The sequence below is a fragment of the Microcebus murinus genome, chromosome 8 (assembly GCF_040939455.1).
Source record: "Microcebus murinus isolate Inina chromosome 8, M.murinus_Inina_mat1.0, whole genome shotgun sequence".
Lineage (NCBI taxonomy): Eukaryota > Metazoa > Chordata > Mammalia > Primates > Cheirogaleidae > Microcebus > Microcebus murinus.
In genome coordinates this window covers 98,466,656-98,485,701 of record NC_134111.1, presented here as the reverse complement: position 1 = coordinate 98,485,701, position 19,046 = coordinate 98,466,656, and the positions used below count along the sequence as shown (strand labels likewise).

The 19,046-nt window shown below is 43.4% G+C and overlaps 1 protein-coding gene across 1 annotated transcript in view; it reads right to left on the bottom strand.

The window, feature by feature from the left end:
- The window catches only part of SP140 (SP140 nuclear body protein), a 57,580-nt gene that overhangs the window by 29,622 nt on the left and 8,912 nt on the right, over positions 1 to 19,046 (bottom strand). Inside the window, exons 2-13 of the mRNA XM_076006014.1 lie at positions 17,799 to 17,973; positions 15,981 to 16,149; positions 15,011 to 15,088; positions 13,127 to 13,276; positions 9,275 to 9,355; positions 8,014 to 8,097; positions 7,167 to 7,244; positions 6,513 to 6,593; positions 4,671 to 4,751; positions 2,439 to 2,516; positions 1,044 to 1,127; positions 557 to 646 (exon numbers count right to left, since the gene is read on the bottom strand). Of these exons, the coding sequence (XP_075862129.1) occupies positions 557 to 646; positions 1,044 to 1,127; positions 2,439 to 2,516; positions 4,671 to 4,751; positions 6,513 to 6,593; positions 7,167 to 7,244; positions 8,014 to 8,097; positions 9,275 to 9,355; positions 13,127 to 13,276; positions 15,011 to 15,088; positions 15,981 to 16,149; positions 17,799 to 17,973 (1,229 nt within the window). The remainder of the gene's footprint in view (positions 1 to 556; positions 647 to 1,043; positions 1,128 to 2,438; positions 2,517 to 4,670; positions 4,752 to 6,512; positions 6,594 to 7,166; positions 7,245 to 8,013; positions 8,098 to 9,274; positions 9,356 to 13,126; positions 13,277 to 15,010; positions 15,089 to 15,980; positions 16,150 to 17,798; positions 17,974 to 19,046) is intronic.

Sequence of the window (19,046 nt, the reverse complement as noted above, 5' to 3'; positions counted from 1 at the left end):
TCCCCAAATTCATATGTTGATTGGAGGTGGGGTCTTTGGGGGGTAATTAGGGTTAGATAAGTTCATCAGGGTGGGGCTCCATGATGAGATTACTGGCTTTATAAGGAGAGGAAGAGAGACCGGAGCTAGCATGTTTGCACTGTATCACCATGTAATATCTTCCACCATATCATGATGTAGCAAGAAGGCCCTCACCAGATGCTGATGCCATGCTCTTGGACTTCCCAGCCTCCAGAACTGTAAGCTAAATAAACCTCTATTTTTTGTAAATTACTGAGTCTGTGTATTCAGTTATAGCAATAGAAAACAGGCTAAGACACTACCATAACTGAATATATAAATATCTACCAACAAACAACAAAACTCCTTAATTGCGGAGTTTCTCAAGGTTTCTCATCTCCCTGTATTTCCTCCAGAGACCAGGGTAAATATGAAGAATGATATTCAGAGATTAACTGGATCCTTTCATTGTGGAGTGTGTCCAGAGTCAAATCCACCAGGAAACATCAGCTCAGAATTCAGTGCCCTGACACCCTGAAACCCAGATAATCCTTACCTTCCTCACCTGGCCCACTTTCTGGTGGTAACCTCAAGGTTTCCTGGGGCTCTTCTCCATCACACATTTCTAAACAAGGACTGTTGTCCTCTGCAGAACAGAATAAAATCCCTTAAAAGATCCAGTGTATGACCGAGGGATAGCAAGAAAACCCACTCTGAGAGAACCGGGAAGACCAAGGTGGCTCAAGTAACTCCTAGGTGGACATGTTCCTGCCCTCAGATCCTCCTGCCTTTACATCCACATGACATAGAGGTTAACATGGATCCTGTCACTGTCACCAGAGGCTAAGCACAGAACACCACCTCACTGCCTTACTGAACATTTCATTTTCTCCTACTTTTGACCCTTTCCACTGGCTCTACACATTTCTTCTGTACGGGTATGTGAAAGGGGCAGATTAGAATTGAAGAGGGGGAGATTTTCCTCCTTGTAGACAGAAAAATAAAGATTCGCTTAGTTGATGGGAAAACTAAAGTACAATTACCTTCTTCATCACACAGTAGCTGGCTGGGCACCTCCTCCGGTTCTTCTTCATTAGTTACCTGGGGAGCTTTGGGACCACAGGACACTGAGGAGAAACAAGGAAATGACAGACCATGCAGGGGGCTCAGGGACGAACCTCAGTGTGCTCAGGTAGATCCAGGAAGTTCAGAAAACAGGTGAGCTACCCTTTGGAAAAATGTTTGCTCCAAGGACCACACCTGAAATCCAAGTGAACCCTATTCTGCCTCTTTCCATCTTATCCACCTTTTCCCTACTTCTGTTGCCTACCTATAGGCCCACCTCCAAATATTTATGCTTCTGCACTAGGAGAGCATTTGGGCATCTTTGATTTTGTAAGCTCCACTCTTCCCGACTTCTCCCATCTCTTTGCTTTTCTACATATTTTTTTCTCCAGGGTGATCGTGATCTCTTTCTTTCTGCTTATTCTCTCTAGCTCTGTTCTTCTAATTCTCCCCAATTTCTATAGAATGATCCATTCCTTCTCTGTTTCTCTTGATTTCTTCTCCACCCTGCCAATATTCTTTGTTTGTGAAATAGAAGTTTCTCTGCATCAAGCCCTGCTCTATACCCCTGAGAGCATTCAGGGCCCCCTGTGGACTCTGACCATGTGACCATATGGTGACCCTCCTCCTAGCCCACATAGCCATCACTTGGAGTGAGATACCCAGGACATGGGTCTTTGCTCTTCCTTCCTACTTTGATTTTAGGGAAAGACAACTGTGCTTTTTCTATGATGTCATTTCCTTATGTATAAGAAGAGATAACAGCAGTTTGCCTGGCTACGTCCTAACATTTTGTGAGAGTAAAAGGAAATATCCCCTGCCAAAGTACTTTGAAAAGAAGAAAGTGCTATGTAACTCAATAACCTGATGGACAATATTGGATAAACATGGTAACTTGAGTTTGCAGACGGTTCTTTCTTTCTGACAAGTAGATAGATCTCAGAACTATGTTCCTTTTAAGGCCTTTCCAAGGTTATGGCTATATAATAATACCATTACTAAGAACTAGATAGATACTTGGCTTTTGGACTTTATAGAAAATAAGGGGTATAAAAGGGTTAAAATCACAATATTGAGTATTTAATATAAATATGCAGAAAGAGTGAAAAGTAAAAAGATACTGTCTTTTCTTGGTATTTATCTATTATAACATGAATAGGAAACTCATATATTCTAACAATAGAGTCATGATGTTCAAAATGTAATTTACAAGAACTTCTCCTTGTGTTTCCCTCAAAAGGCCAGTGTAAGTGCAAAGAATTATATTTAAGGATTGGCCGGAATGTGCTCAGAGAAGAATTCAGCAGGAAGCACCTCTGTGTCCACCACTTGAAACCCTGCAGCCCAGGGCCAGAAACTCTCCCCTTCCTTACCTGGCCCAAGTCTTTGCAGGGGGCTCAAAGCTTCCTGGGGCTCTTCTCCAGCACAGGCTTCTAAACAGGCAGTGCTCTCTGCAAAGAAAAAAAAAATGTAATTGCTCAGAAGTCTCAGTATATAACCCAGGGAGCAAATGTGGCAGAAAAAATAAATAATGAGAAAATCAGGAGGCTCTAGAACACTCAAGTATATCCTCGGTAGGAATCCCCCCACCCAGAGGGTACCTGACTCAGAGGTTCACATGACTTCTGCTACTATCAATAGAGGCTGAGAACAATTCAACCACTGTGGGACATTTTCCTGTCTCCTGCTCCCTTTCTGTATGCCTAAGTTGCTTTTAAATATTTTTTCTCCTTTCTACCTACTTCTGAACGTTTCCTCCTTCCATCACTCCTCCTGTTTCTTACTTCTGGTGATTCCTGGCCCTTCCCTTTGACTTGTCTTTCTGTCTCCTCTGCTCCTGTGGCTCTTCTTTTCTTATAACCCTGCCTTTCCCTATGTCTTTGTTTCTGGATATCTTTCTAGAACTAGGGATCAGGAAATCCATCCCAGAGGTAGTATAATTTGCACAGAGCATAGCCACATCAGAGCATGAGACAGGGAGATAAGTGGGTCAAGATGACAATCCTAGATTTGTGTTCAAATTTGTGACAATCTTGAAAGTACAAAGGACAGATGTGAGAGATCTGACAATTAAACTTATTGAAAAGGTTTATGCTAACTTGAGAGTCATGGCAGGAGAGGAAATGATGAGCTGGACGGATAGGCAGGTGCCCCATGGTGGGGGCCCTTGGCAATCCACAGGAAGGAAACGTGGTTTAGTCATTAAAGTAACAAAATCCTTGGGTTTCGGTGGGAAAAGAATGTGATCTGATTTACAATTTTTTTTCAAGGAGAGTCGGCCAGAAAAGAGGAATAAAAGAAGATAAAGTCTATTATTCTTGTCTAGGTAAAAAGTAAAAGAGATCTGGCTTGCTCGGCCACAGAGAGAAAAGGACAGGTGGGATGTATTTTGAAGGTAAAATCAACAGAACTTGTGATGGATGAAGTATAGGGTTGAAAGGGAGGAAGAAGTCATGGATGAATCCTAACTTTCTGGCTCCAGAAAATGGGATGAAAGGTGTCCACTCCCGAGACAGTGAGCAATGTAGAAAGCGGAGGTTCTCATTTCAGGGAAGAAGCTGTTGGCTTCAATTCTGGAAGTTTTCAGTTTGATGAACATGGTCCTGACATGGTCCTTGGATAAATGCCTCAGGCACCTGGGTAAATGACCTGAGAAGACTGGTTTGGTCACACACATATATCTGAGCACCATTAGGATACGGGGGAGCAAGCAAGATTGCCGAGGGAAAGGTGTTACTTACTGACTGTGTTACAAGGACTAGTCTGCTCCTGGGGACATCTTAGTCTGAAAATTGTCTACAGAAAGTTGCTCCACGTGTAGAGGTTGCTTTTGTCACATCTACTTTCTACAGGCTGTTCCCACATATTTCTGCTGTTATGGTGTAAAGTTTTCTGTATACCTCTCTGAGTATCAAGCCTGCTCTCTCCCTGGCTTCTCTTACATCTTTGCTCTTTGGACTTTTGTTTCCCCAGAGATAATCCTTATGATTTTTTCCCCAGTAACTTTCCCTGCTCCGGCTCCTGTCCACATACCTGGGGGACCATGTGACCTGCCATGACCGTGTTGCTTGTCTTGGCAAAATCATCTTCTACAGTGAGACACCTATTCTTTCTGATCTTCCTTTACAATTTGACTTTGTAAAAGGCCTGCACACATTTCTGACCTTTATTTCCTCATAGGATCAACCACTTGTCTTGCCCTCATCCTAAGGTTTTGTGAGGGTATCAGATCTTATTTGTTAAAATACTATAATACTAAGGTATTAAATTTGATACTTTAGGCATGAAAAATAGGAAGGAGAGAAGATATTGTCTTGCCTTGGAATATTTCAACTACCACATGAATATCTGAACACATATGTTCAAACAATAAAACCCATTCTGTGAAATGTGGACTTTATATCTTTATAAAGTCTTTATAAAGTCCACATTTATAAAGATTCTTCCCTGCATTTCCCAAAAGGTCTATGTGTAGAAAATGTGAAAAATCTCATGATTCACTGGATTCTTTCACTGTGAAGTATGCTCAGCAAAAAATCAATCGAGAAACACTGGCTCAGAATTCCAACTTCTGGCACCTTGCTAGAAGTCCTCCCCTTTCTTACCTGGCCCACATGTGGGTGGGAGGCTCGAGGCTTCCTCGGGCTCTTTTCTGCCACACATTTCCAAACAGGCATGGCTGCCCCCTGCAGAAAGAAACGAAATCCCTCAGAGGTCTCAGTATACAACCAAGGGGAAATCTTGGTGAAGACGTGGGGAGCTCGAGCATCCCCTAGGTGGGCCTGTCCCTGTCCCAGACCCTCCTGCTCTGCCCTTTGGATTCACCTGGCCTGTAGGTGGACACACTCCAGTCACTATCACCAAGGCTGAGAAGCATCCACCAGCTCACTTCTTCCCTGCACACCTAATTCTCGCTCCTTCTCCCCTCCCCCACTCCTCTGCCCACTTTCTCCATCTCTGCACTTGTGTCCTGCTGTGTCTCCAGACGCTTCTCTTTGTTTCAATGTGCTTCTGTCTCCTTCTCCACGCCTATCTTTTTCTCTTGCACCCCCGACTCTGCTCTTTACCACCTTGCCCTCCTCAGAGGTGGCGGGTATGACCTTGGCCAGTGCTCAGTGGGTCTCAAGACCTTGGCAGATGCCCAGACATGTCACAGCACTGCAGCCAGCAGTGGAGCAGGGCATGGGATCTTCCGGGGCTCCTGGGTGCATCAGGGGGCTGCAGTCAGTGGCGGGGCAGGTCGCAGGACCTTGGTGGATACCTGAGTTGTCTGCAGGACCTGGGCCAGTGCTGGGGGATCCTCACGTGGAGTGACGGGTTGGTCGCTAGGCTGCTGTTAGAAGCTTAGGCGAGCGACTGGGTGTGTCCCTTCCACGGAGGTGGGCACTGTAGGAGATTGCTCTGCCTGGGTCTCTCCACAGTGGTGGCAGTGGCTGTTTGGTGAGGCTATGTAGGCAGTGGCCACTGGGGTCAGGGGTGTGGACATTCACAACATCTACATCTAGGTGTAATGGCGGTATGCAGTGGGGAGTGGCTTGTGTCTAGTGAGTCTGTGGTGGAGAGCTGGACCACAGGTGTGGTGTTGTGTGGCCCTATGGGGGCACGGCCTGCCAACTGTCACATGCAGGGTCAGGGGGCTTGTTCTCCTGGTCAGCCCTCGGGGCCACAGGAGCGTGGTTTGCCAGCTGGTGCGTAGAACCAAGGGCCACATCCTGCTGCATGGCCTATGGGTCTGCAGGGCAGGGAGCACGCCCTGCCAGCTGGTGCACAAAGCCAAGGAGGACACGGCACACTGCAGGGCACATGGGTCTGTGGGTGTAGCCGCCCATCAGCGTGCTAGGTGGGGAGACTCGCTCTGTTTTTCTGGGTTTTAGCTTACCCTCCCGGATGCCTGTAAAATTTCCATTATTTTATATATTTTCTTCATTCTCAAAGATCTCTCCTCCCAGGTTGACAGAAGCTCTTCCATTTTCACGTGGACCACAGCACCACAGCCCTTTCCCTTGTCAGCTCCATCTCAGGGGCCTCCCACGTGACTTTTCTCAACTGCAGGCCTTCGATCATTCCCAAACCTTGGGTCCATGTTCCTGGTACTTCCAGAAGTCGGCTGAAAATAAGCTCCCTGGCCTCAACTGCCATAACCTGCTGATATTTAGGTTTGATGCAAGTGAATAACACCACACAGGCATTTCTCCTTTGGTGCCCTGGCCTGCCTTCGGCGTCCTCTGCCTCCCTACCTTCTCCACACACGGGCTCAGCTCACCTTAACCTTTTGTCTCCCTCACAGTTTTGGAAAAAACAAAACAGAAAGTGGACATAATTCCATCTCTATGCATATGGATGTAAAGAAGTGAAGGGGAGGATGGGAGAAAGGCGAGCTCTTTCTTTCTGTGCCTTCTAGAGAACAAAAATTTAGTAACATGGTTAGGAATTTAAATCATAATTACCTTCTTCATCTGCCACTAGACTGAGCTCCTTCTCTGGTTCTCTTTCATTAGCCTTTTGTGGAGTTTGGGAATCACAGGTCTCTGCAGAGAAACAAGAAAATGGTGAACCACAGAGGCTGGCCTGGAAACCAACCTGAGCATGCTCGTGCCATCCAAGATGGGAGGACAATGCGTCTGTTCCAAACACTAAGAGCTGCACAGTCTTGTTCCACTTTGTTTCCATCTTGCTACATCTCCTTCTCCTCCGTTCTACTTCTCAGTGTCCTAACTACAGCTCTGCCTCCACACACTTCCGCTTCCTAGCTGTGCAGCTTTCTGTTGTCTGGGCTTCTTTCCCACTGGCTTTCCTGCCTCTTGTTTCTATGTCTTTTTCTTCAGTGATACTGTACCCCCTTTCTATAATAGTATCTGTTTAGCTCTCTTATTCTGGATCTCTCTTCTCCCAAAGGGCAGGCTCCATTCCCATGCTTTCTGCCTCTCCATGGCTTCTCTCCCCTCCCACCAGCATTATATTTTCCCCTAAAGTCTTAATCAGAAAGATGGATGGACGGATGGATAGATGGACAAAGGAGGAGATGAAAGAACAGGTGTTTCTTTATGTTAATGGGAAAATAAAGCTTTAATTAGATAACAGGTAATTTAAATCCCAATTACCTTCTCTATCATAAGGTATTAACCTGGGCATTTCTTCTGATTCTTCTTCATCCTTTTGTACAGTAGGATTCCAAGACTCTGAAGAGAGAAATAGGAACACGACGGACAATTGGCCGTGACCTGGGCACATACCTGGGTGTGGCATGCTGAGCTCTGATGTTCAGAGCAGAATTGCTCCCTGGGAATAAAGGTGTGTTTTCACCAGCCGAGATTTGCTCCACTTCTTTTAGCACATTGCTAGGCCCCTTTCCTTTCTCTGCTTCTCTTTTTTCTCCCTCTAACCCTGTTTTCACATACTGCGGCACCTGCACCATGAATCTACTCCTGGATCTCTTCAACTTGGCATCCTCTCCCTACCTTCTGCCATCTCTTTGCATTTCTGTCTTCTTCCCCCATGGTGTTCTTTACCTCTTTGCCCCATTATCTCCCTGTTTATTCTTTTAACTCACTTCCACTATATCTCTCCTATCCATAGTATTTCATTATTCCTATACAATCCCTGGCAAGTAAGTTTAAAATTATCTCTGTCTTCTCAAGCCCCATCCTGGTAGGATTCAGATTCCATATTCATTTAGATAAAATTGGGCCTGCTTAGGCAACCCCAGCTGGTGCCTCCAATCTGCGTCTTTATTACTCTTTACCCTTAAGTTCTCCACCCAGGAGCCCCTCCATTGAAGGACTTAGCCCCCCTTTCCCCATCGCCTCCCATACACCTGGGGAAAACAATCCAGAGGCTGGACACATCTGCCTGCGTTATGGGGGTGGGAGGGAAGGAAGGGAAGTGTCCCTTGCATACAGGCAGGCAAGCAAACCTAATGAAGTCACTGGTCATTTAAATCACAATTACCTCTCCCACCATCTGGCAGCGATTTAGGTATTTCTTTGGCATCTTCCCCGTTAGTCCATTGGAGAGCTACTTGCTCACAGGAAACTGAAGAGAAACATGGAAACGACCAGTCAGACACAGTGACAAGAGGACAGAACTCAGAACATTCCTGCTCAATCTGGTGTTCAGCGCTCAGGTGAGCTTTTCCTTGCAAGAAAAATATGGTTTCTCCAAAGACGTCTCCGGAGCCCCACTGGCAACCCGTTCTGCCTGCTCTCCTTCTTGTCATCCCTCCACAACCTTCCTTCTCCTCATTTCTCAGTCACCACACGCTGTTGCTTCTAAACCACGAAGCACTGTACATCTCGTTGACTCTCTAGGATTCCTTCTCTTTCTCTTCTCCATTTATTTCTCTTCAACACCTTTCATCACATTTCCTCCTTGTGTTGCTGTTTTTCTTCTGGTTCCATTCTTCTAGATCTCTTGCATCCCACTTGGCAGTCTCCAGTCCTACTGTTTCTCTCTCTCTGCTTTTCCTTGCTCCCACCCCTGAAATACTTCTGTTGGATAGCAGTCCCCTTGCACTGGCCCTGCTCCACTCCCCTGGGAGCCTGCAGGATTCCTGGGGTCTCCTGAGTGAACTCGGCTCCTTGAGCCCGGCCACCCTGATCCTCTGCCAGCCTCACACAATCGTCACTGCAGTGAGTGGTCAGGAATGCTGGTCCCTGCTCTTGCTTCTCTCCTTTGGCCTGTAAAAGGCCCTGCACACGTCTGTGCTTCTACTTCCCCATCTATCAAATAGGAATAACGCACAGTTTGCCCGCCTAAATTCTTAAGTCATAGAGATAAAATGACATCTTGTTTGCCAAGATTCTTTGAGAAGTCACTAGGTGAGACAGGAACATAACAGAAAATATTTGACAAAAATTAAAATTTAGATTTGTGAGTAGCTAATCTGAAGGAACGTGTTTCTTTTGAGGGCCTTCTATACTTAGGGACAAAATAATAACAACAAACAGAATAAGACTTAGTTTTCATTCTCTAGTTAAAGGGTGGGTAAGGATAAATTCAAGTTTTTACTATTAGTAGGCATGAAAGATATCAACTTACTCTAGCATATTTCTACTATAACGTGCACTTAGGAGCATTTACTGGAATCACGGAATTCTAGGACAAACTGGATCTTTGACTGTGGAGTGTGCTCAGAGTCAAATGCGTCAGGAAACATCAGCTTTGAATTCCACCTCTATGAGGTCAGGGAGAGCAATCTTCCCCTGCTTACCTGGCCCACAACTTGGCGGGGACCTCAAGGCTTCTTGAGGCTCTTCCATGTCACATGTTTCAGGACAGGTATTACTGCTCTCTGCAGAAAAGAATGCAATACCTCAGCTGTCTCCATTTATGATGGGAAAAGCATCACAACAAGAAAATAAATAATGAGAGAAACCAAGAAAGCCTGAGAAACTGGAGTGTGCCCACTCCCCAGACAACCTGACCCAAAGGTTAACTTTGCTCCAGTAACCTTCACCAAAGGCTGGGAATGATGCACCCTTCATGGGAGAATCTTCTCTTTGTGCACCTCCTTCACTTTCTCATTTTCTTATTCATTTCTTTCCACCTTCTTAACCTCTGCCTGTTTTTCCCTGTGGGTGTCTCTCTTTCTCTGGATGTGTTTCTCTCTTCCCAGCTCCTGCAGCTTTTCCTTTTGCTTTCTCGGATACTGTTCTTCTCTCCCACCCTTTGTCCCTTAATTGTTCCTTTGTAGCTTTCTCTAAAGCAGAGCCTCTGTTACACAGCATATTTTAAAGAAGATTTAACCACATTGGAGCAGGGTAAAGGGAAGCATAGTGGGGCATGAAACCAGTTCTAAAGAAGGCAAAGAGACTATGAAAAGGCTCAGTTTGAAAAAGAGATGTAACAACTGAAATCATTGGGGGAATTTTATTCTACCTTGGAGTAATATTTTAGGAGACAGGTGATGAGGCTGAGGAAAAAGGCAGGTGGCCCGTTGTGGATGACCTTGGATGCCTCTTAAAAAAAAACGCATTTAATCCTTAAGGTATTGAGAAGGTAAGTAGGAAATTGATGCAATCTAAATCGTCCTTGTTGAAGTACAAATAATGCATTTGATGGGAGCTAGATTTGAGGAAGGAGACAGAGATCTGAACCAGACACCCGGCCTTGGGGACACAACAGATGGACAGATGGGAGGTAATCTGGAGAAGAAATGACTATGCTGGGTAAGCAATGGGCATATTAATACATTTGAGGGCAAGGGAGGAGTCACCGTCAACTCTTAGGTTTCCAACTTGAAAAACTATGGGACAAAGAACACTGAGGCAGAGTTGGATCTAGCTTGAGCAATGACGGCGTTGCTCTCAGTTCTGGAAGTGCCAGGTGTAAGGTTCTTGAAAAATTCGAGTGTAGATCTCTACCAGACCTCTCGGTAATGGTCTCCAGGTCCATAGATAAATGTGCTCTGAAGATAATTCAGAGGGGACATTTGTGCTTGGGAATCACTGGACTACTCAGGGAGAGACATTTTGCAAGTGCCATTTTGATAATTGGTTTAATCTGAAAATTCACAACTGATAGAGCCAACATGTGTGCCCAAACTTGCTGATATCCAATGCTCTTACCTTAAGCCTACAATGTCCCAGTCTGTTTCTTTTATCCTGTTTTCATTCACAACTAGTTTTATACCTTTTTTGTTTAACTCTTTCTCCACAAAGGTGCCTCTGCACCTCTCCCTGACTTTCCCTGTTTCTTGCTGTTTATTTTCCTCTCATCTTTCTTTTCCCACATACTCCTCTCCATTTTTACCTCTGATCCTTGACAGCTTTTTCAGTTTATCTCTTCACTGCTGTGTCTTACACTTTCCCCCATTCCATCTTTGTTTCTCCCACCTTACCTTGACCTTCTGTCTGCCAACACTATTTTAATTTTTGTTCCCTGTGCAATTTCATCTTGCAGGTTCGCCTCTCTCCCCTCCTCTGAAACTCTCCATTGCACTGGCACCACAGCGCCAGGGACTCCCCACTGGCCAACTTTGTAATGAAGACCTCCCACGTGAGCCTGAGTTTCTCTTAATGGTTCTGTGAAATTAACTGAAAATAAACCCCCCATCCCACGCTACGAGGGTAGGATTTTATGTTCCTTTAGAAAACTGAATTTATTCATGTAATCTGTCATGTATTGCCTCCTGACTACCTTTTCCATATTCTCTTTTTATGTTCTCCACCAATGGAGACTCCATCTATTCAGAAGCTCAGATATCCTTTCTCATGTTTTCCCTCACACCTGTTGGCAGGTAAGGGCAGGTACGTGGCTGTCTGAGGGGAGAAAGACTGAGAAATAATAGAGGGCTAAGGTAGGGGAACAACACAGGAATGACTGAACTCAGTGGCCAGAGGAGGGACCTCAGTGTGCTCAACCTGAACTCCAATGTTCAAGCTCCAAGGACCCCATCTGAGGTCCAAGAGAGCCTTGCTGCCCTCTTTTTCATTGAGATGCACATGTCTCAAGTATAAATCAATGTGAAACCAACATCCCAGTCAAGATCTGGAACATTTCCACCATCCCAGAAAATTCCCTGTGCTCCAGCCACCACTATTCTGATTTCTGTCACCATCAACAGGTCCTTCCTTTCTGGGACTGTACTCGTCTGTACTCAGATAAATAGAATCATGCAATATGTATTCTTGCAACCAGCTTCTTTTGCTCAACATGTTTTTGAGATTTATCCATGTTGTTACATATACCAATAGTTCATTCCTTTTTCTTGCTGAATAGTATTATACTCTATAAATATGTCATAGTTTGTTTATGTATACTCCCGTCCATGGGCATTTGGGTTGGTTCCGGAATTTAGCTATTATGAATAAAGCTGCTATTAAACATTCCTGTAAAAATCTGTGTGAACACATGCTTTCATTCCTCTCAAGTAAATACCCAGGAGTAAAACTGCTGAGTCATAGGTTAGGTTTCACTTTGTAAGAGACTGCCCATTTTCCAAAGTGGCTTTATCATTTCACTTCCTATCAGCTAGGGATGGGGGTTCCAATTACTCCATATTCTCATCAACATTTGACGTTGTCAGTCTTTCTAATTTTAGTGGATGAATGGCATTTCACTGTGGTTTGAATTTTCATTTCCCTGATGATTAGAGATATCGTATACTTTGTTTATGTTCTTATGGACCGTTTTATATCTTTTGTCCTGAAGCATCTGTTTAAGTCTTTTGTCCATTTTTTGCATTGGTTGTGTCTTTTTTAATCATTCATTTTTAGGAGTTCTTCATATATCACAGGTACAATCCATCGTTAGATATGTGCATTGCAAATATTTTCTCCCAGTCTACAGCTTGTCTTTTCCTTTTCTTAATAATGTCTTTGGATAGGCAGAAGTATTCAATTTGGTGAAGTTTAGCCTGCCAAGTTTTTCTTTTATGTCTATGTTTTTGTGTCAATATAATAAATTATCGCCTGCCCTACATTTGCAAAGACATTCTCCTGTTTTCTTCTAGAAGCCTCGTAGTTTTAGCCTTAACTTTGAGATTGGTAATTCAACTTGAATTATTTTTTATGGATGATGTGTAGCAGGAGTGCAGGTCTATTTTTCCCATGTTTGCTCTGCCCCTTTTTCAATCTTTATATGATTCATTCTACTTCTGTGCATTTCTCACGTTTCTACTCACAATCGGGTTCCCAGTCCCGGGCAGGTATCTGTGCATCCTTGACTCTGAGTGTGTCTCTCTCGTTGGCCACTCCCGTCACCTGCACTTCTGTCTCTCTTCCCCAGTGAGCCTCTCTGTGGCTCCTTCCTCTTTGCTCCATAGTTTCCCCTTCTGGCTCTCTCTATACCTATGTTATTTCAGTGTCCTACCTTCTTTTTCTGTGTTTTTTTTTTCTCCCTCTCTCTTTCCCCTTTGCCACAGAAATTAGACACCCTTTCTTGGTAAATAAATGTCTCCTTGCCTCAAGCACTGGTCTAGTCCTCCGCCCTCATTCCCGGCTCCCGAGGGCCTCCTTTCTGAGTACAAGCACACGGCACAGCCCGTACCCCCTCCCTGGGTGTGCTGCAAGCACTCACGGTCAGGCATGGGGACAAGCACTGGACAGTCAGCCGGCCTCACCTTCTTGTTCAGATTCTTGGGCACATTCATTTGTGGTTTCTTGAGTCTTTAATTCATCATCTGGGTCGTGAGATGAATCTTCTTCCCTTGTGTCCATCTGCTCCCCGTCACTGAGGTGCTCTGGGGCTCCAGCTCCTGGCAAGGTTATCCCTAGATCACATTAGAAATCTTAAAGCCTTTCTTTCCCCTTCCCCTCACAATGAACCTCTTTTGTTCTTCACTAATAACTATCATGAATCCTTCCATCCACCCTATTCTCATGCCCACCACCCTTGGTAGTAGATGAGTCTCTAATATATTTTGATAGACATTGTACCTTCAACGTACATTTTATACTTTTAATGACTCGCCTTTATTCAAAAGAATATCGTTAAAATAGATCCAATTTTTATATAAATGTATTAATATATTTTAAAAATATATAGTAGCCTAGGTATAAATCCAAATGAAATCACAATATTCATGGTATTTCACAAGGCTGTTTATATTCTTGGGGTTTTTCTTATTGTGATCATTTCCAAGGGAAATCAACATTTAACAATTAAATAAATTTATTGTAGACCATTGGTTTAAGGATGGGGAACCTTTTATGGCCTTGAAGGTTGTTTCTGTCACTGCTCCTCTATTCTAGGAAATAATTATTTCTCCTCAGTGGGTATCTGAGGTGAAAAATCTCAAAATATAAAGCCCAGCTTAAATGCCTGGTTGTTGGAGTCAGATGTATGTTGTAATAATAGTAAGCATATACTGGTTACTTTGTGCCACGAAGTTTTATAAGTGCTTCACATACATCATTTAATTCCTTCAATAACCTTATTATTATATCTATACATTTATAAATGAGAAAATTGACACATAGAGAAATTGAGTAATTTTCCCAAATAAGAGGGTATTAGAGCAAAGCTCTAAAGCCAGGCTTTGGGGCCTTGGAATCCTTGCTCTTGACTGGTAGGGCAGAGAGTGTTTGAGTCCTAAATGGACCAATCCTTACTCATGTGACCTTGCCCAAGTCACACAAGGCTATCCCTGTGCCCCAGTTCCGTCTCCTTAAAAATGGAAATGACAAACTCCTTATAATAGGATGCTTGTGAGGATTAAGATGCTACTTTATAGAGGTTATAGTAACTTATCAGGAAATCATAATATTGAGTATTAGTGTCTTAGGTTATAATTGAATCACTAACAATATGAACTACCATGTTATTGATAATATGGTAGTTATGTTACAAACACGTACAAAATTGCATGTTGATACGTGAGCATTAATTGAGTTGGTCCATACACTGAGTGGCTGGTGAAAGGCAGGTACAGTTTCTAGTGTTACTGTTGGTGTTAGTACTGCCCTCATTCTCCCCTCTCCTCTCCTCTCCCTTCCTTTTCTTCTTCCTCTCGTTCTTTTCCACACAGCGGTACTCCTTCCACGTTTTCTTCTGCATGTAATTATTACTCACTCTATTTCTCCCTTTTCTGTTATCATGAGTAACATTTATAACAGCTCCTTCTTTTGACACGCCAAAGAGTTCCTCTTTGGAACTGTCATGTGGGACCATAACCCTGACCCCCTCCCAGATCCACTGAGTACCTGACTCACAGTTACTGAGGTCAGTTCACCCCTTAACTCTGGCTCACAGTGGTACTGAAGTGTTCTTTCCTGGGTGTCACCCATCTCCTTGATTGTCACACCTGCCTGGCAACACTCTTGGATTCCAAGTCTGGTTGGTTAGTTAAGAACACTCTCAAACCACCGCCGCTCTGCCTTCCTCCGTCACCTCCTGCCTCCCTTCCCCATGGTCACAGTCACCACTCAGGAGTTTGGTCCTCTGGTTGCAAATCTCTTTTCCTCTTAGGAGATGAGAAAACAAGTTTTTAGCAAAGCATAATTACTTCCTTCCTGGCGCGACTCGATACTGAGCACCTCCTGCATCTCTTCTTCGTGGATTTGGTAATAGAAGTCACCAATCACTGCGAAGAGAGGGAAAAGGGACAATTAGAGATCCCCAACCGTGACCATGGGCTGCATCTCACAACTGTACGTCCAGGTGCATCTTTACTCCAGTGGCTCAGTGGAACTGTCCAGCCCTCGGGACACCCTGTGCTTCAGTGGGTCCCAAATAGCTTCCAACTCGATGTTACTCCTGGAATGGGGCAGCCATTCCATGCAGAGATGCACCTCCCAAGATTTAAGTAAGGATGGACAGTGGAAAGTTGTAAGTACTGTTTAATCTTCCTTTGAAATGAGCAGAAGGTCGGGTGCGGGTATGTGCAGGGCTGTCCTCCTGACTTCTCCACTCTTCATTTGGAGAAGCGAGTTGACACAGGACTGCACTGAACAGTAAATTTTCTAATACAAAGAAAATCTTCTTATCTATGAACATGTCTGTAAGTATCAGAGTGGGCATCCTCATTCCCTAAAAAAGGGCACAATTCATGCCTTTCCCCAGAAAAGTACAGACTTCAATCCTGCATTTTGCAGCACCTAAATCAGGTCCTGGCTGAGTAACCATTGTGGGATTACTTGGTTTACGTTACTCACTCCCACTATATCATAGTAAGGATTTTATTTTTATTTTTTCAGAGACAAGGTCCTCACTCTGTAGCCCAGAATGGAGTTTAGGGGCCCAGTATATATAAGCTCCATAAGGACACAGGTCACACGTGTCTTCTTCACCATTCTTACTTTCTTCACATTCTTACTTACCATATCACCATTTACTTATCATTCCTTACTTCCCCTGTGCCTGGTATGAAGTAGTCACTCAGTAAAATATTTGCCAAATATTAATGAAGAGCAAATGGATTAATCAGTGAATGAAATGGACTTGAATCCCCAAAAGCTGTTGAGAGCTACAGTTACCTTTTTGGAAGCTTCTGAAAACCTCATTTAAATCAGGGTAGGTCTTCAGGTGAACGTTGCTGAACAATGCTTCCAGAAGTGACAGGTCAAAGGTCTTCTCCAGTTCACTGAGGACATCATACATCACTCTTGCCACTGGGACCAGGTTTCTACAAGCTTCTTGAAAATTCTTAAAAATATTGAATGAAGAATTATGTAGCTACGGATTTATGGGTTATAAAACACTCTTAGAACATTCGTTTTCTTGTGAAATATTAGAATTTCACTTATATTTGGATGACTTTTTAAATGTCCTCCACCACAAAAAGAGACTCTAATTATGTGAACCTGACCTTCTGATGTTGCTGTACACTAGAGAGGGGACAATAATTTTAAATAATAAATATGGGTTCGAGGTTGAATGTTGTTTGGGGCTCCGAGTTACTGGCCAGGGTGTTTCAGGAGTGGCCCCAACAGGTCATGAGAGGCTGTTCCATTGTATGGACAATAACCTCTGTCGGGACTTGTCCCGCCTGATGGGCTCCAGAAAACCAGGCAACCAACCTCCCTGCTGTGAACCTAGCCAAAGGGCAAAGAAAATTCACAAAGCCAAGGAGAAGGCTCATCCTCAGTATCCCTAAGGGGGTCCACTGCTGACATTTACTTGCATTCTAGGGTTCCAGAAATGTCCAAAGAGCAAGACATGATTTGATGAGGGAGTAGCAAGCATCTCCTTCAAAATTTATCCTACAGTGACACAACTTCAAAAATCTCAGTGTTGCAAATAAGTGGCCTTTGTAATGGATCAGTGCCTGGCTCACTTATTTATTTTGATTTTAGCTTCCATTAGTATATTGTACAAATGTGCCCAAGATGCTCTATGCCTGTGCAGCATTCCCATTCCCTGTCCTGCCACAGCTCCATCGCCGTGCCCCCCTCCCAGCATGTCCTACAGGGGAAGGAATGTTTTCCATGATGCCTGCTTCTCCTGTTGCCTCCTAACTTACAGGATGGTGAAGGTCCCGAGGCCCTTCAGCCTGTCCACTAAGTAAACTAAAAATAAAATCCTAAGCCCTCCCCCCTCCCCACTGACTGAACAGACCTCCTCTTGGCCAAAGGAAAGCCTGAAAAACCTTAAAACTGGGTTCCCACCATGCTGGGAGGGAAGTCAGACACACCTCCTTATACCCGTCCCTTTTGGAGTTCAGACACAACAACTGAGTTCAGACACAACAATGTTAAAACAGAGACCATAAGACTGACAGAATAGACTCTTTATGCCAATAAGATACCAAATTATGAACAGGACCTAAGGCCACATGAAGCAAAGGTTAAGTCATACCTGCAACCCACCAATTTGCTTAACAGATCACTTTTAATATATTGTGGTTAGCTCTATGATTAGCAGACTTCCTTATCTTAACTTAAAACACTCCTTTCTACTGACTCCAAACTTTCAGACACAACTTTATTCCTTTAACTAATTACAAATTAAAGAATCTCTGAATCCACCTATAAGCTGTACACTACCTTCTTCAAGGTGTCCTACCTTTGGGACCAAACCAATGTGCACCTTCCATGTATTGATTTATGATCTTATCTGAAATTCCTGTCTCCCTAAAATGTATACAACCAATCTATAACCTGAACACCCCAGGACCATTTTCTCAGGATCTTTAAGACTGTGCTTCCCCAGGCCACAGTCCCTCATATTTGGCTCAGAATAAACCTCTTTAAATTATTTTATGGAGTTTGACTTTTCCCATTAACAGTTGCATCCTAAAGTTTTGCATAAGAGAGTGTGGGCCTGCTTTGCCATCGTGAGGAAATCCCACTTACTTCAAACATCTGCTCAGAGATGAAGGAGCGATCTCGGAGACTCATAAGGAAAGGGAATGGCTTTGTTATTGCACTTGCAATCTCCACCTTATTTTCTTTGAAGTGCCTGAAGATGAGCTCAGGGCAAATCTGCTCCTCCAGGCTGTCTTCTATGCTCTGGCTGTGTTTGTCCATCCTAAGAAATAAAGATACAACATGGAAATAGATACTGAGTTTCCAAGAGGTGTGTGGTGACCAGATTTGAGACACGGATGATGATCAATGAAGAGCCAACATGGGTAAAATAAGTTACCCATCCTTGTGAGAATACTAGAATAAATGGAATTTATTTATTTAGTGAAAAATCAAATGGTGGACTTGCCAGCCTCCATAACTGCATGAGCCAATTCCTTATGACAAATCTATTTTCACATGTTTATACACATCCTATTGGTTCTGTTTCTCCAAATAACTCTAATAAAAATTTTTTAACTTACAGAGAAAGAAAAAAAAAAACTGACTGATATATTACAAAACTTAACACCAAACGGCAAGTCTTCTTAGTTAACAGAAAGAGAAGAAATTTCAGGAAGATGCAATGGAGATATACCTCACCCATCTGTAACTGCAGAGGAAAGAATGGCATTCTGCATCATAAAATTGGTTCAAGACTCTTATATGGCAAGGTTTGAATTAATAAGTCAAAAGAATGTCATTCTTTTTCTCTGATCCAATATGGAGACTTATGTGAATATTCAAAACCAGGACACGTTGCCCTGTGTCTAAACTTGCCTGTGGAGGTGACATATGGAGACCTCTAAGACGTCTGGATTTCAGACCTTGAGGCCATGCCTGGGAAAAGTAATTTTAAACTTCACAAAGGTTTGTAATTCTGATTCTTACTTGATAAATTATTCCCTGTGCTAATACGGCCTTAACAAATTTCTCTGACATACAGAATATTTTTATCCCACTATAATAGGGTCATTTAGACATTCCTCTTCCCCAAACATTCATTAGAATAAACTAAAATACCATTTCTCCATTGAATTCCTTTTAAAAATAAAAAGACTTCTGGTTAAAGACGGTTGGTTGAAGATCAGTATTTTTCTCCTCTCTCACTAGAGTGTCCCCAATGAAAGTAAAGGAATTAACATTATAATGACAAAGAGAAAGGAATTCGGTGACAAATTGAAACCAAAGTCTAAAGGAGAAAAAGTGGTCAGAGGAGCACCCATTTCTTTTGCAGGTGGAGGATCCTTCCAGAGG